Source organism: Doryrhamphus excisus, linkage group LG13 (genome assembly GCF_037039965.1).
Source record: "Doryrhamphus excisus strain RoL-2023G ecotype Guam linkage group LG13, RoL_Dexc_Guam_v1.1, whole genome shotgun sequence".
NCBI lineage: Eukaryota > Metazoa > Chordata > Actinopteri > Syngnathiformes > Syngnathidae > Doryrhamphus > Doryrhamphus excisus.
Genome location: NC_136369.1, coordinates 14,758,593 through 14,777,267, shown reverse-complemented (window position 1 = coordinate 14,777,267; position 18,675 = coordinate 14,758,593). Strand labels below are relative to the sequence as shown.

The 18,675-nt window shown below is 40.9% G+C and overlaps 1 protein-coding gene across 5 annotated transcripts in view; it reads right to left on the bottom strand.

Moving 5' to 3' along the window:
* Positions 1 to 18,675, bottom strand: part of mdga1 (MAM domain containing glycosylphosphatidylinositol anchor 1) — a 180,016-nt gene that overhangs the window by 92,132 nt on the left and 69,209 nt on the right. For 4 of the 5 annotated variants that reach the window (XM_058089735.2, XM_058089734.2, XM_058089733.2 and 1 more), the window contains exon 4: positions 8,092 to 8,266. In XM_058089735.2, coding sequence (XP_057945718.2) covers positions 8,092 to 8,266 — 175 coding nt within the window. Of the gene's footprint in view, positions 1 to 3,188; positions 3,445 to 8,091; positions 8,267 to 18,675 lie in introns of those variants that run through there. The other variant, XM_058089737.2, reaches the window with a different exon arrangement.

Genomic DNA, 18,675 nt, shown 5'->3' with positions numbered 1-18,675 from the left:
GTTGAGTTGAGGTGTACACAGTCCATGTTATTATTATTATCCAGGGGACAGGACAGAATGAGCGAAGGAAAAAAACAACTTGTTCAGGTTAGCCCTGATCCCCCTGCTTCCTCTCACACAGCCTGTGGCACTTTCCCACTATTACAGCACAGGAGGGTTGAGGCTGAGGTTGGCCGCCGGTGGATGCCTAACTTCTATTGTTATCCTGGTGTTCTCGGGTTTTAAATGAAAACTGAAAACTGCGCTGTTTGGAATTTTGCCCATCATCCACAATTGTTATGTGAAATATTATATACTGTATATATAGTACATGCTGTGACTATAAAGTAACCAAAACTACTTCCTTGGGCACATTGATGTCTTTTTGCGACGACTGATCATTAATAGAAGACTTTGTGAAAGCTGCTGATAACGACTACTTTTGGACAAATAACGATCCGGAATCTCCGATCGGCCAAAATCAGGGGAACAGGACCGTATAGGTATCGATATCGATATTGATTCTTGCTTAAAAACACAGATCCTTTATGCCGATCAGCTCCGCCCCCACTGCAGCATCCATAACAAGCATGTTTGCCGTGTGTGGGAATTCCTGTCTTTGTGAGAGGGATATAAGTTTTCCAATATGGCTCAATAAACAAGCAATGCTATCAGTGTACAATAACCTTGACAGTATAGCAGAACTGAGACTAAATCTATTTTTCATAGAAAATCATCCAAAAACATATGGCATATGCGAAACCGGGGTAATACAAAATTGAGTTTTGACTGTGCCGTTTAAGAAACTGACAGTCACTGTTGCTGGTTCACTTCCAAAGCACGGAGACAAGGCACTACCTTATGGAATGTTTACAATGAAAACACATTCCCACCAATAGAGTACAGTGGGACGTGTATTTTTCAAATACCCTGATCCAAATCTAATCATCTATTGGTGATTGATCTCAGTTGACCTGTAATAAATAAATAAAACATTGTGCCAGTCATTTGAACGGCTCTTTGAAAGGAACGTCAACAGACGGACCCGCCTCCCTTCAAAGAGTCATCATCTCTATATCAAACTGAGCTTCTCCACAGTTCTGCATGTTATATATATTTTTTTTTACTTGAAGCCAGCCTTGAGCTCATCGTGTACAAACCACTAAATGGATACTCAGTCTCACGATTCACAGTGAACACTGTGTACTGCAGTAGATTTGGAAAACAGACCTACAATAAAAGGTCCAAATGCCATAATGTGCTCGTTCCCTGTGGTGGAGGTTGAATGATGTCCTAACATTTAATGAAAAATGAAAAAGTAATGATTATGATTTTATGAACATGATTTAGCTACATTAGGAAATGTTTTACATTTTAAATAATTCACCCCAATCCCACACCTTCTTTTGTTTCAACAATTACTGATTGTTCACTTCTAGTGTTTAAATATTCTATATTCTGAACCATTTCCAGTTCAGTCTGATTGACTGTTGAAAGAAGTTAGCAAGTGTTCTTTCTAAAAAATGTAAAAAGCCACGGTGAGGCTGTGCATAAAGCGAAATTGGTCTTGCATGAAAAGATGCAGCCCTCAAAAAAAAACACTTGCAGAGGGAAAACTGACGATGACCTTCATATAGCCTTTAAAAAAAAAACAAAAAACTGTGACAGCCATGGCCTGGTCTATCAAAGAACTGTGAAAAGTGTTCCAAAACAAGGACAGGGTGAGCATTCCTGAATATCTCTTCTGTCTTTCATCTCTATGTGTTTCATTTTTAACAAAAGGAATAAAATGTACAGCATGGGCTAACTAATTGATGTTGAGGATTGTTAGTAGAAATAAATTCTAATGAGCTAAGAATGCATGTCAAACATAGAAACATTCATTCATTTTCTACTGCTTATCCTTGTGAGGGTCGCGGGGGTGCTGGAGCCTATCCCAGCTGTCTTTGGGCAAGAGGCGGGGTACACCCTGGACTGGTCGCCAGCCAATCACAGGGCACATATAGACAAACAACCATTCACACTTACATACCTCATCTCATACCTATGGACAATTTGGAGTCGCCAATTAACCTAGCATGTTTAGCATGTACCCGGATAAAAACACACGCATACACGGGGAGAACATGCAAACTCCACACAGAGATAGCCGGGGGTGGAATCGAACTTGGGTCTCCTAGCTATGTGGTATAAAGAAACCACACAATCAGTTGTTTTCTACATGAACCTAGAAAACCTAACAGTTGATGCACAAAGAATGAATAAAAAGATGAAAAAATTCAAGAGAATCAAGGCCTCCTTCAACACACAAATCATTATAAAATGTGCAAAACTGAAGTGAGCGACAAAATGTGGCGTTCGAAAGGGCAATCCGGAATCCCGACAAGAGTAAAAACATGTAGCACAATGCGATGAACAATGGTGAAGAAAGCATGCGTGTCGGCACGGTGATTCACTATTTTTGCCTCTAACCCGCTAAAAAGGTCAAGGTATCTTTTTAAGACGCACTCGACACAAAAAGTTAGCTACCTTTGTTTAGAAGCAGTATGTGTCAGTCTGTGTTCTTCATGCTCCAGCTAGGCCGCGTTTGAAGTGGCCAGCGGAAAGGCTACTAGCACCCACACCCATGGATTTTAGCCCCCTTTGTTAGAGTCTCTCAAGCATGCAAGTACAAGCCTGGTGGGGAGGGGTGCCAAGGTTACACAAATTTCTTCACAATGTCTGTTTACATGATCATGCAGCAAGATTGTGTCCAAAAAAATGTATGTGACCCAATGTTTTTTGTAGGGCCGACTCTCCCGGCAAAGAACTGCACTATCTATGCCCCCCCCCCCCCACCACCACCACCACCACCACAAAGGAATGCCCACACTTCACTGTCTCTAGCCTAGCTCTATCAGATGGACTCTCAGGGGTCCCCTGGCCAGTCGTGACACTTCAGCTTTCCATCGGTCATCCAAAATACTAGCTCCGCAAGCCACCTCAGCTAGCCTTTACCATACAATAATACAATTACGGTACATTTGCAGTATTCATGATTCAATAACAAGTGCAACGTGAAATCATTGGTTAAACATCAATGTGAAGATTAGTATGTGCACCAAACACTACCAGCATAGCATAGCCATTCAGAATAATCACAATCAATTTTGTCATTATCAATAATAATAATGATGGAAAACCATTGGCCCATGGAGACCGCCACTTACCTGGTGCTGTCCAGAGAAGAATATCCACAGGGAACCCTTTATTTATTTAGTTTGTTTGTTTTCCTTTGTGAATGCAGTATTACTTCTTCATCCGAGCTAAATGCATATAACATTGGTTGGGTCTCTGAACCAAGTCCATCCCATCAGTAGAGGCTACTTCTGAGTTAACCCTCGCCTGCTCACTGCCCCACTGTCTCAGTCGTTAGGGTTCCAGGTCATTGGGTCATCGGGTGTGATGTGGAGGTCTAAAGTGTGTCGAGTGTTGCATTGAATACAGTACAACTTTGCATCAATGATACTGTGATAATACTGCGTGATATGTGTTTCTTTTGGAACTGCACAAAGGCGGATTGGCAGAAGAAGTCTGATAAATGATAATGAAGTCCATGCTGATTTAACCAAGGATGAATTCAGGGCGAATGGACAAAACCAGTATGATTGAGGACCACAGACATGAAAAGAAGGAGACAAAAGGTCTAAATAAGCACATAAATATTACAATTCACTTGGCCATAAGAGCTTCCATCTCAGAACACAATTTGCATATTGCTTTTGCTCCTTTCTTGAAATCTTCTGCTCATTTTCTGCTCTCTTTTTCAGCTCCATCTGCCATTCACTCTCTCGCTTTTCGGCTGCCCTTGCACACCTTTTGAAAGTGTAAGCAACGTCTTTTATGTTGTGTGAGAGCTTTGGGTCATGCTCTGAGGTACCTCAAGCATACATGAAGCTCATATATAAATGATATAACCGGATTAAGTCATAAGGCAAGTGACAAATAGTAATTAATTATCTTCAAAAAGTAGCTAAAGATATTAAATGTTCTTATGCTAACCCTAAAGACTATTCTACAGACAAATACAGAGACGAATACATGTCATGTTGGTCAAAAAAGTGAGTACCCCTGACATTTGATTATGTCTTCTCAAAAGCCAATTTTATATGAATAGTAAAATATATCCAAGTTCATTTACAGTGGAACCTTGGTTAGCATCATTAATCTGTTCTAGAAGGTCCGACTCAAACCAAAACGTACTATAACCGAAAACATTTTTACCATAAGAAATCATGCAAATCCGATTAATATTTTGTTCCAATGAGTTTTGTACTGAAAAGTTACCGTATTTTCTGGACTATAAGTCGCTCCGGAGTATAAATTGCACAAGGCCAAAAATGTAATTAGGTAGAAAAAAAACATACATAAGTCACACTGGAGTATAAGTCGCATTTTTTGTGGGTAATTTATTTTACAAACTACTTGACCAAATCACGAAAAATAAACATGAACAGAAAGGTGTCCAGTGTTTATGGAACATAAACAGTTTTTTCATTTATAAGTCGCTCTGGAGTATAAGTCGCAGGAACAGCCAACCTATGAAAAAAAGTGTGACTTTTAATCTGGGAAATACAGTAATAGCCAATCCACTGATATTGCATTTGAATACGGTAAATGATGACAGTAAAATAATACACTGACAAATCCGTAACTTTCAAAATCCACATAACTTATTGTGACTTTTTATGAATGCATCTACTCCCCGAGCAGAATAGGGAGATGTATGCATGTTTCTCCTTGTGTGGGCGTATGTGCATGCGCTCAGGTGATTGTCCCAAAGGAAGTAAAGGTGCACGCAGGGTTGGAGACCTACGGCCAGGCATGCCAAGCTGTGAGAGAGAAACCCCAACTGACCCATGATGAACGCACACATAAACATACAGTTCTACTGTGTGATATGTGGCTATGAAAAAGAACAAAGAAAAGCTAATGAGACATTAAACAACAAGGGGTGCAAAAAGGGAACATGCAGTTGAAGAGAGCTAATGTGGGAAAGACAAAATGGATGCATGAAAGGAGCAATGTGAGCACGGAAACTGTTGTTTGTTCCGAACCGCAAGTAACAGCTTGTTCTGCCCTCTAGTACAATGACTGGTTGGCTGGCCTCACGCAAACTTGAGGACATGTCAGTGCATCTACCTTTTTAGGTGCTTCTAGACGGTTATTCACTTATTTTTCTCTCAGTTCTCAAATGTATGCTTACTTGATTATCTTTATAAAAGGCAAAATCCACAAGAATACAGGGATTAAAACTAAAATTTTTAGTTTATGAGGCTATGTAAATTGACTTTTTAGAAAATGCTGGCAAGGAAATCACTAAACATTCAACTCTACACTAACTTTATTTCCACTACATGGTAGCTACTTGTCCCAATGCAAATCTACTCACTACTGAAACAATTCAATTGGCAAAAGCAAGTAGTATCAGGTCATATTGCTCATACCCGGTCAACTGGAAATGACGACAATATAACAGAATGCTAAATATTGCAGTTTAACAATGCTGTCTAAATATTTATGTCCGACGGTGTCATGCAGCAGAAAATAATTTTTTTTTTGGCCATGGACGGTGCATAGTATCTCCTGTTCTTCCGTTCCCTCTTCCATTCTGCCAGCCCGGGCTAATTGTTATATCGTTTTAGCTCTACAGCCACCCCGAGTAGGAAGCAGATCGCTACCGTTCCTGACCCCGCATTGGTTGGGGGAGTGGGATGGGGAATTGAACAAGCATTGGCCGTCAGAGCTAGTTAGCCTCACAGAGGTCCTGTCACTACTGTGCTGACAGTACAAGCCGAGCGGGGCCTCCAGCAATTACCAGGTCCCCAGTGGATGGAAGGGAGGGGGAGGGGGGTAGGTACACTAGTGCCCGGGGACAGCTATGAGCAGAAAGTGGGAGTGGGGGGTGAGAAAAGGAGGGGATGCTTCATTAAGAGGTGCGGTAGGGTAGTGGATAAACGACAAACGCGGTGGTTGAGTGTGAAGGTTAAATTGTTTGATTTAAGAGCTTTGATAGTTAGTGGACTGTGCACAAAACAGCACTGAAGGCAAGACGAATTAAGCACACATACGACACAGAATTGATTGTTTTGTGTTATAGGCCCTTGGAAAATAAGGCTTCTTTTCTATTGTCATCTATAAAACAGCAATTTAAAGGATTGATTCAATGGCTGGAGCTGTTTGGGGAAAATGAATAGAATTACATCCAAGTGGGGACACAAGTGTGCAAGTGTGTGTGTGTAAGGGTGTATGTTAACCTAATGCCATGACCTGGTTCCTGACTCACGGGAACAGTGGGGCAGTGACACAAGCAGCAGCACGGGACCCCTACAACACTACAATGCTTCTCAGTGGTCCCATTTAAATTCAATGTAACGCCCTCCAGCCGTATCATGTTTGTATCTCAACATCATGATTGCACTGGGTGCTGTGTTTTGAGGATATCAATGGCATTGGTCCCATTGTCAACAAATGACACTATTTAGGCTGTTTCTAACCATGCATCTTTGGCGATCTGGTGCAGATATGAATGCAGCGAGTGTCAATGCAATGCATCAAACGGAGAAGTAGAAACTTATTTGCACAGCTGTAGTGATTTGCTTGATAGTACCATAATTTTCCATCAATCTGGCTCAAATTTTACAGACGTGTTTGTCAGTCCCCTAAAGATTCATTCATTCATTCATTCATTTTCTACCGCTTTTTCCTCACGAGGGTCGCGGGGGTGCTGGAGCCTATCCCAGCTGTCTTCGGGCGAGAGGTACACCCTGGACTGGTCGCCAGCCAATCACAGGGCACATATAGACAAACAACCATTCACACTCACATTCATACCTATGGACAATTTGGAGTCGCCAATTAACCTAGCATGTTTTTGGAACCCACGTATGCACGGGGAGAACATGCAAACTCCACACAGAGATGGCCAAGGGTGGAATTGAACCCTGGTCTCCTCGCTGTGAGGTCTGCGCGCTAACCACTTGACCACCGTGCCGCTAAAGATGTGTACCAAATCTTGGCTAAACAGTCTAAAGTTGCAGCGGGTGTCATGCATTGACAAATTTCAAATCAATCTGACTTACGAGGTACAGTTTGAGGGTTTTAACTACCACCACATAGCGTATTTGTCCGAAAAGAACACAGTAGGGGTGCGTGTTTTGCCAAGTTTTCACCCGTTTGTGTGCAGACATTCGGGAGTGTATGAATCGCATTCACAAAGAGTAGAGAAAAAAATAGATGATGAGCTTCTAATGTGAATGTACGTACTTTTAAGTGCTCTCATGATCAGAACCCCCAAGGATAAAATTGAAAAAAAAGCCACGAAAACAAAAAAAACAAGGTTCCCAAACTATTAAAGTATCTGTGCTTTTAGGTTGAAGCATCATTGCAGATACTTTTTATTCAAATATGTTGTTTTTTTCCATGTGAAAAGGCAACATACACACCAAACAGTATTGAGTGGTGCTAATGATTAATGTGTAAGACAAAAAGGGCCGTTTTAATGTAGTCAGAGTATAGTTCAAGTGATATAAATAAGTCAGTAAAAAAGTGGGCCTTACATACATAATGCATCTTCTCATTATAGCTGGTTGTAATGTGTAACCATCTTATGATAGTGACCTGAGAAGCATTGGGTTAGGGGGCCCGTGCCACCCGGACTAACTGTTGCAAAAATGTAATTAATCCCAGCTGACTTCACTTTTTACTCAGGAGCATCTGACGCTTTTCTTTGGCAATTAGACCAAAGGGTGCAGCACACACCTGCATTATCCCTGCATTTTACCAGCAGGGATATTATTTTTTAATGTGTTGCACCCTCTTATCTGTACTCCCAGATAGCGAAATTCTACTTGATCCAGCAGTCATGCTTTTCAACCTCTCCACCATAAGTCATCAGATACTCCTGGAAGCCATTCCCACATCTCATCATTCCAATCTGTCTTTCATCTCTCTTCCGCCAATCTCGCCACTATCATCTCATCCCTGGTTTAGCCATCCTTCGGCCGTGGGAATGGCTCTACCGTGAGAGTCAGCTCTATGTGGAAGGAGTGCTCCTCCTCTGAGTCCACTTACACTGCACATCTACACGGATGGACTTGATGGCAGCCACCCCCACCCCGTTGTCAGCTTTGCAGTAGTAGCGACCCCCCTGCACCCTCTGGATGCCCTCGATGCGGAGTGTTTCGTTGTAGATGGATGTCTCCTGGAACTTGTCTGAGGCGCTGCCGGCTGTCTTTGTCCATCGTATCTGGATAGAAGTAGAGAGGACATTCCCACAGTCAATCAGAAATCAATAGAATACACAAATATATAGACTTATGTTATATTTTCATACATCTATTCATTTTCTATTCCGCTTATCGGAGACTATCGCTGCTAACTTATGGAAAAAGGTGGACCCTGGACTGGTTGCTAACTGGTTACAATTACACTGGAGCCTTAGTTAGCATATGCCCTGGTTAGCATATTCTTCAGTTTACATCGGTAATTGAAAGATTTTGTCTCGCATATATTTACTGATAGGTATACAAAATGGTGTGCATCTTGCTCTCCTTGTTAAAGTAGAGCAACACAGTGTTAACTGCATTTTGATGCAATGTTAATGCTACATGCTTGACATCGCCTCTCATAAAGGAAAATCCCAATAACGAGTTTTAGGCTGATATCGGGATGATAATTATTGGACATTCCTACTTATAAGTTTACCTTTCTAACCACACAGTAAGGAGATCGCAAAGACCTGGGTTTGAAACTCATGTGCATGTTCTCCCCGTGCATGCGTGGGTTTTCTCCGGGTACTCCGGTTTCCTCCCACATTCCAAAAACATGCTAGGTTAATTGGCGACTCCAAATTGTCCATAGGTATGAATGTGAGTGTGAATGGTTGTTTGTCTATATGTGCCCTGTGATTGGCTGGCCACCAGTCCAGGGTGTACCCCGCCTCTCGCCCGAAGACTGCTGGGATAGGCTCCAGCACCCCCCGCAAACCTTGTGAGGATAAGCGGTAGAAAATGAATGAATGAATGTTATCGTTATGTTATAGCAAAGCGGTTTTCCAAGTGTGAGACAGATTCCCACAGAGCGGTGCCAGAAGACTTAAGGGGAGTCACAGCGGCTTGAGAAACAAAGAAAAAACACTTCAGCTATGATTAGAAGCAAAATGAATTGAGTCTGTGAGTCTGGTTTTGGGGAAGGCTCACTGTGCTACATGTTAAATAAACCTTATTTCTTCCAAACAGCATTGAACAGTGCTTAGCTAAAGAGTGCCAAACAGCGTGTGTCAAGTGGATAGTTAAACAGAGGTCTTCCTCATCTTCATCTTGAGAATTAAAACCACGAAAGTTGTCCTTTGAACAGCATCACATTTTCTTCATCACACACCTTATCGGCCTCTTTCCCTTTTGTTGTCATTATTGGCGTCTTTGGTCTCAAAGCAAATTAATACAAATAATTCTGTACTTGGTCCAATTAAAGATGTATCATATCATTACATGATCGCTGCATAAGATATCAAAATGTGATATTAGCGTCCATTCCACTACTTCCTTTAGCTGCACTCTAAGCATCATGTGAACTGTTGTTCTTTTGTCCATGAACTAATGTGCAATGTGCCTGAAGACAGCTGTGATAAGCTCCAGCACCCCTGCAACCTTCAGTATAAGCGATACAAAATAAATGAATGAATGTTTACAAAAGCAAAGGAAACTGGTGATTAGATACTTCATTTGAATGTCGAAGAGCAGAGAAGCATGACTTAATAAGAAAAAAGTGACAGGATGAGTGCAAACCGGTCATGAAGTCATTAGATTGTCTGACTCACTGATTAAAGTTTCTCCTTTATTACTTGTGGGGATAAAATCAGCCCGGGCTGCCGAGTGACACTAAGCGCCGAACTTGTGGTGTCCATGATGTTCAACTCAGACCATTTCTGACAAACTCTATATGGCTTTCCGCACTTTAATTATCCCATCAGGCCGCGAGGATGCTGCTCAGCAGACAGCTCCATGCCTAATCTACCACACAAACATACACTCAAGTGATACACGACAGCCTCATCAGTGTTTGACTTTTATTCTTACTTGCATGTGTGTGCGTGTACATCCCATTAATCCCCATTAACCCTTCTATCGGTTATCAACCTCTATGAGGCTATCAGCGCTGTCCTGTAGAGGAGGTCACAGAGGATAACGGGCAAAAGTCACTGGTACAGTGTGTACGCTCCAGCTTTTCCGCTCCCATGTGGTGTCACTTTGCATGTTCACCCCCGTGTCGAGCGCTGTTCAGATGTGTGTGTGTGTGTTAAAAAGCAGGTTATATGGATTAGTGGATTATCAGGGCCTGTGTAAACACTCCCTGTCTGTTGATTCAGCTCTGTTTGTGGGAGGGATTTAAATGAGGCACACTGCCATTGATCCAACTGGCCAAGGTGAGCAATGAACCAAACTCTGTGCGTTCACGCTTTAGTGAGTCCTCTGGTAATTCACAAAGACAGTGTGAAAGTGAGGTGTCCATTGCTGTTCTTTTATAGTACTTCCAACTATAGACTAACAGCGAGTAGAAAATGACCTCACAATACAATAATGTGAATAGATTCCAAAGTATTAACTTAAGGTAGAAAGAGATTTTTTTAATTCATATTTGTAGTCATTAAGTGTCTATTTTGCTCTTTTGCATTAACTCATGGTAAAGCTATTACTGTTTGTGTATACTCAAGCACATTTGTAAAATCCTGAAATAGCGAGGTAATTAAAGCAAAAACACACAAGCTTTTAGTGCCCTATCAACCCAGGAGAACGCTCCAAGATTTTATGCATACTGGCGACTCCTAGACTTTTTAGAAGTAGAATGGCACTTAAGGCCTATATTTATCAGCCTCCTTGGTTATGAAAGCACGGAAAAACAACCTCTCTCTATTCAAAACTCACCATTTTGCTCAAGTATATAATTACACTGATATGTATCAGAGACTCGTCTGCATGTTCTTTGCACTGCAAAAACTGTGATCAGGATTAATTAATATTTACTAAATAAATAAGAGCGAACTATAGATAATGTAGTTTAGAATCACACTGAGCTGAACTCACCAAATTTGAATAATTTATTAACTGCATTTTAGTCTTTTTTTAGAAATAAAATCAGCTGAAAAACCCCTAAGTAGAGTTTAATTATATTTATTAGAAAAGTGTAGAAAATTGATACATTTTATTCATCGTGAGGTCTTGATTTTGCCCAATGCATTTTTCATGCCATTTTTTTCATAGACTATCGTTTCCTTCATGGTAAGACCTGTTTAATTGTTTTAGCTAACAAACAATTCAACTATCTATAGCAGTTAAGGTTGTTTTGCATTACTGCAAATGACCAAACGTGCCAAAATGGAGTTATAATGTTAGTAATTGGTCTGTCTACATTGTCTTTGATTTTAAAATGGGTTTATGTACATTTCTTAAGCGCTATAGTACGATCTCTTAGGCTGTACTATCTGATATGCACAATGTTCTTGCTATTACAAGATGCTGACGAAGACAGCGTGTTGCAGGAACTTGCTGTTCAAAGTCTGAAGATCTATAATGTCAAAGGATCCAGACAACATCGGTTTTGTGGTGAATGTTCAAGTTCAAACTCTCAAGCTCTCTGGGTTGGTGTATGCTGTGAACCTTACCTATCCAGAGGAGCTCAGGTACACGTTTGAAGCTGGATAGTTAAAATCTCTCCCCCAAAAAGTGAACAGCCTCAACAATAAGCTTCTGGCTTAAGAAAAGGCACACTTGCTAATCAAGAAGGAATCGACAAGTCACGGTCAAAGACTTTGAGAAATGCTAAGTTTTAGTGAAGTTAGTTAACATTCGGGCAATTTCAGTCAACTTTGGATTTCTGCATGTTTAGTTTTTCTTGCAGTACATTAAAAGGGTTATGTTGAATTTGAATGTTATTACACTACGATGGCCCCATCCCTTCAGTAACCATCCTTTCTAAGGACATGACTTTGCATCAGGTTTAGGTACATTTAGGTCTCTTAGGTTACATTTTGTGGAGGGTTCACCACTGAAGGGTGAAAATCTGCAGGCTACAAAACTTCAGCGTGTTGTAACATATCATTTGCACTTTATATAAGCTGTTTTTTTTTTGTTGAGTTCTGGCTTTCAGATTGGTGTTGGAATGGGAAAATAAGTGTCACAGAGTCAAGGGCCCCAATACAGTGTTTTCTCACTTGGTCTGGTATCTGTTCGTCTACTATTTTTCAATTACAACCCAACCTTTCGAGAAAAATAGTCACTCCACATAGCCTGGGTTGTGTTCAAAGTTTCTTCTCGCCTTTGTCGCCAAGTACTTGCTCATGTAGCGTTCAGTTGGTTTCTCAATTCATTTATGAGGCGTGTGATCATAGACCTACTTCATGTAGGATGACTCTTGCGCTATATAAATAAAATAGAATTGAACTGAATTGAATTAAAATAGATCACGCAATTGAAAGCTGAACTAATATGGATAAATTACTACATATGTCATAAGACAATATGGAGTAATCAAAATTAATCAAATTAATTAATCAAAAGTAATCAAACTAGTCTACCTAATCCAGGGGTTGGCAACCTTTACTATCAAAATAGCCATTTTACCCCCAAGCTCACTAAAGGAAAATAGACTGGAGCCACAAAACATAATTTATAAACAATATCTTATAAACGTTGAATCTTTCTTAGTTTGACAAATTGTTGTTTCTCGCAAAATAGCATAAATGTAAACCAGAGAAGCAAAGAAGACAAAGGCATCTGTCCATGCAGAATTAAAAACTGCAATGCTCATTTTTTGGGAGGGGGAGGGGGGCGGTTAATATCCAGGGTTCATTCATGGTCTCACAGAAAGTCAGATTTTTTACAAAACTCATTACAAAGATGCGTATTTTCCCCATTCGGGTGTTAAAGAAATACTTGAGCATTGTGAAGGGAGCCACAACAAGAGGCTTAAGAGCCACATGCGGCTCTGGAGCCGTGGGTTGCTGACCCTCAACCTAACCCCATTTTGCTAAATGTTAAGATGCCAATCTACTTTATAAATTGTGATAGAAGTTTTCATTCTAAATTCTAAATGCTAAATGTCCATTGTATGCATGTCTGAAAAGATCGACTATATTAATACATTTAAAAGTTGAATATTATTGTTATTATTACTACAGGTATTATTGCTGTTTGTACTGATGGACTGATGATATCCTTGCTGTCACTTGGTTGAATACTTGGTGTAGGCTAGATGTTATAACCTTTTCTAAATCAAAAGTGCATCTATTTGTGTGCATGATATCTATTGGCTGGTGTGTGGGTCTGTGTGTGTGTGTGTGTGTGTGTGTGTGTATGAAAGAGCAAGACTAAAAGAGAGTGATATAGTATATATAGAAGAACGCCTGTCAGCTATGTGGCGGCTAGAGAAAAAGGTGGTGTGAGTTCCTCCGTCGGGGATGGCAGACGAAAGCGAATACAGTGGAGTGCTGATAATGTGAATAAAAGAGCCATCTTGAATGCGATGCAGATGACAGCCAAGCAAAGAGTGCAGCTTTTGTCAGCCCTGCGACACCCGCCAGCTGAAAGCCATCACCTGTATGCGCTTTCCTCCTCAGACCTTATATTGCGCTTTCTCTTCTCTTGTTTCCTTCAACAAGTCCCATGTGGACATCTTTCAGTGTTATCATCTTTTTAATGTCTGGGGGGCCTCTTTTCTTCTTCTTTTTTTTTACCCTTTACAAAGTACAGCCAAGTCCAACTCTGTATTAGATCTTGAGTTGAAATACACTTCAAATTTAAATGATGCACATTCCAATAGACATGCACACACATTGTTAAAAGACTTTCCTTTTTTAGAGCCTGTTCTTAACTTTGGAGTATAATGTGCTAAGAAGGTATGGCATCCCCCTGGGAGATGACTCAACATGAAGCAGCAGGCGTAATTCACTGTTTCTGCATTCAGCTGTGATGTACTCATACGTACGTACGTTTCAATATGGAAATCAATGAAGACTTGTAGAGCATCGAGCATTGGGGAGGTGCGGGACTAGCGAGGGACTACTTTGTGTGTTAAACAACACATTTTCCTTCTGAAACAGCTGCCAAATTCCCACAATGGCATCTTTGACACTACCCTGATGCATCATAACACTGCCAGAGTTACAATAACAACAGCAACAGATGCTACACTCAATGTGGAAAAATACTGCATTTCTTATCTGGGTCTATGCTTATTTTATCTTAACTTTGTGGTTAGATAAAAGTTGTTCCAGTAATGGAGGGGTGCATTTCTGACTTTACAGTTCTCTGCTTGTTTTTATGAGACAGAAGGCGCCACCATGTCCCCCCAGTCAAACGGACGATATGATGAACACATTAACAAAGGCAGGCATGTAAAACTTCCATTAGTGGTCTGATCTGTATGGACATTTGAAAACCATCAATGCACATTCCAAGTCATCACTGCAACTCTGTATCCTATTTAGACAATATGTCACAATTCTTTTGTGTACAGTAATATCTCGTTCATTGTGGTTACAGTGTTCCCTCGCTACATGGTTTCAGAGAATTTTTTTCAGTGTTTTTTTTTTTGTTACAGTTTAGCGGATATTTCACGTTCATGTTCACAGAAACATTTCTAACTACTACATTTATATAATAGGTCAGAAATGTGGAAAAAGCCTAAAAGATCCCCTTTAAGACTTTTTGACTTGCGAGCCGCATTGATTTAACAAAATTGACGGGGGGGGGTCCAGACTATATATAACAGTCCACCTGAAATCTTTGTATCTGTAAAAGTGTCATGCAACCTGCTATATGTGCTTGTGTCCCTTTTTCAGGAGCACTATGTAAACAGCAGACCACATCAAATAACCAAATTGATTTAAAAAAAGCTACCTAAACCATCAAAAGGTTGGCTCAAGCCATGATGTCAGGTTGTATGTTAAGTTTTAATGAAAAACAAGTGGGCCATATTTAAACACTTGGCGGGCCAGATGTGGCCCCTGGGCCGTAGTTTGCCTGCCCCTGCTTTAACATGACACATATACTCCATTCACAGGAATTCATTTGAAAAAAAACCCTAAGAAAATCAGCTCTTTTTATACACTCTCTTGACCTGTCCCATGTCTTCTTCCATTGGAACGTCCCTTTGACCCTCCTATGAGATATCTTTTCAGGTGGAAATTCCCTCTCCTCTGGAAGAGACTATAATACTCGCCTCATCCAATCTGATGATTTCCCCCTGCAGTGAATCAATATACGCTTTCAAAAGCTTCTTGTTGGTTCCGTCGCATCAAGACACTTCTAAGGAGTCGCATGACTTCCTTTTAGCAAATCATTTCCAAGAAATCATGTGCTTGTTTACAGCATACCATCTCTTTTAAAAAATTGTGTGACCAAGCTTACAGTCACTTCCTACATCATTAAACATCTTGGTTACATCAATATATGATATTTTGTGGCATCAAAATGTTTGTATTAGGTTTACAGCATTTCTTATACAAAAGCCATTTGGACACCACATGATAATGAGTGATGCCAACCTATTTATGGACACGGACAGTCCTTTTAATGGGCAGTCCAGATGAAAGGTGACAGCGTTAAATTGTTCATTGTTCTGTGTGCGTTAGATGAACAAATGAGTAAGTTTGATGATGATGTTTTGCATCTTGAAGATTTTTCAGGTCATTCATATTGTGTGCTAAATGAGAGCTGATCTTCTTACATGGTGCTGTGATTAATGGGTGTTCTTTCTGTTTGTTGACTGGATGCACACACAATTACAAAGTTAGAAAGTCCCCAATTTCGCACTTATAGTTAATTTATGCTTTCAGGAATATGTCTTCTTCAGATGTTGCGGCCACCAAGTGTGATGCAGATTTACTGTATGTGCACGACTTTCTCCACCGCTGCACAAGACAGACAATGCAATTTCTATTCTTCCTTTCATCCTTGTCCTTGTTCACAAATGTTAATGATGTGCGTAAATGCACAGAGGTGAGGTTTAATAATGTTAGCGCTGTGCTGCTGTGCGTTTTGGGTTGGTGCATAATCTCATGCTTTGCGTGCTCGTATGTCCATTTGGCTCAGTAATAAGCTTCATATTGGATTCATTCATTCATTCATTCATTTTCTACTGCTTATCCTCACAAGGGTTCCGGGGGTGCTGGAGCCTATCCCAGCTGGCTTCGGGCGAGAGCCGGGGTACACCCTGGACTGGTCGCCAGCCAATCACAGGGCACATATAGACAACAACCATTCACACTCACATTCATACCTATGGACAATTGGGAGTCGCCAATTAACCTAGCATGTTTTTGGAATGTGAGAGGAAACCGGAGTACCCGGAGAAAACCCACGCATGCACAGGGAGAACATGCAAACTCCACCAAGAGATGGCTGAGGTTGGAGTCGAACTCGGGTCTCCTAGCTGCGTGGCCTGCGCGCTAACCACTTGGCCGTGCAGCCCCAACATAGAAACAATATTATGGACAAACCACACAATCAGTTGTTTTCTACATGAACCTGGAAAACCTAACAGTGGATGCACAAAGAATGAATAAAAAGATTTTTAAAAAACCTGGAGAAAACCCACGCATGCACGGGAAGAACTCGCAAACTCCACTCCAGATGACCGAGGCTGGAGCCTCATATTGAATTAATTTCCTAATTGATTTCTGTATGTTATTTGTCTTTTGTTTTCATAATTATTTCCAATTGTGTTCACGTTAATTGCATTGTACTGCTTTTTTCCATGTATTTGCAGACCAAAAGAGCATACAGATCACAGTTCAACTAGAACTAAAACTAAAACTAGATCCTTTCCTGTAGTGTTCCTGCAAAGCGGTTTGTGTGGTGACTTTCCAAAGCATGTAGCATGGCCCGGGTCCTGCTGCTTATGCTAACTGGATAAACAGACCGTACTAGCACTGCTAGATGACCTGACACTCCAGACACCATTTCAACATTAGCTTGGAGGAAATGTCTGTCGCTATAATGAATGTGTCGACAGTCGACACCATTAGTTCTTAGCCTCTGCCATCTTATACAGCACCACTGAATTGAAGGTTAACTTTAAGAAATAGGGTATATTTCTTTGAGGGTTCCATTGCTGCTGGCTATCGTAATGATTGCAACTGACAAAGTAGCAGCAGACAGCATTTAGCATGTGTTCCACAGCCGGTCAGTGTGGGCTATATATGTATGCCCTGCATACTCCACCATGTTCTGTATTGATCATGTGGTAAAATGACACTATATTGGAAGATCATAAATCAAGCTTTTTATATCGGCCAACTACATAAAACCTGGTCCAGAGGCACCAAAAGGTCGAGGACTGTTGTTGGGGATTTTCCATTGCTTCGATTCTGCGTCATTAGGGTAAGCTCTGGGAGCGAGGCGGGGTACAACCTGGACTGGTTGCCAGTCACCTTTCACACTCCGATGGACAATTCAGAGTCTCCAGTTAAACTAACCGAATATGTAAACTCCACACAGATATGACTAAAAGAGATTTGAATCCTCGTTCTCCTGATCGTGCAGCACAACATGCAAACCACTATCCACTGTGCAACCCCACATCAACATCACTTCTCATATGTGCTTTTATTTGCATTTTTCCCTCCCTAAAAATCATACCTTTTCTCATCTTTCCCTCCCGAGTCCCACTCCCTGATTCCCTCTGACATTCTGTCCCTACATGTAAAAATATCTGTCTTGCCAAACACACATACACGCACAGCTTCTTGTCTGTGAGGTGCTCACTTCTCTCGTCAGAGTGACACATCACAACGGGATCCAGCAGATTCTGCCCCAACTGCTGTCAGACCTATTTGCCCTGCTGTCCAAAGTGCAAGCTGTCAACACCAGTAAACAAAACGTGGGAGACCTTAATAGTGAATTAGCATTGACTAGCGTCAATAGAAAGGAGGCAAGGGCAGTTTTGACATCACTTGCTCGCTGTCTTCATAACAGTGATGGTCACCGTAGCCCGTGTTATCTTGATGATTCTTATTATTGTGATTATTATGTTACCATTGTGCCTGTGGTGAGATTCGTCTCACCGAACATTAATGTAACTTTTACCGACACCTAGTGACAGCGTAGAATACATATATAGAAAACATTCACAATTTGAATGCATCTTCTTAATGCATTAATGCAATGTAAAGCTAGCAGGAGGGTTTAGAGGGGGGGGAACGAGCCAGTGTAGCGGATGTTGATGCCTTGATGCAGCATAATCCAGTCTCAATCACTCTTGTTTATGTAATAACCGTATTTTCCAGACTATAAGTCGCACTTTTTTTCATAGGTTGGCTGTTCCTGTGACTTATACCCCAGAGCGATTGTTTATGTTACATAAACATAGTTTTTTTTTTTTTTGTATAGCTGAATAACCATTGTGTTAGCATATCTTACACCTATTCAGCCTGTTCTCTATTCTTTTATTAATGTTAGAACTTGCCTTCCAAGAGGATATACGTAATGTCTGTTTTGGTCAAGCAGTTTGTAAAATAAATTACCCACAAAAAATGCGACTTATATCTGTTTTTTCCTACATAATTATGCATTTTTGGCCTTGTGTGACTTAACTCCGAAGCGACTTGTAGGCCAGAAAATACAGTATTCACTGGTGGTCTTGGTACATAACCCTCAA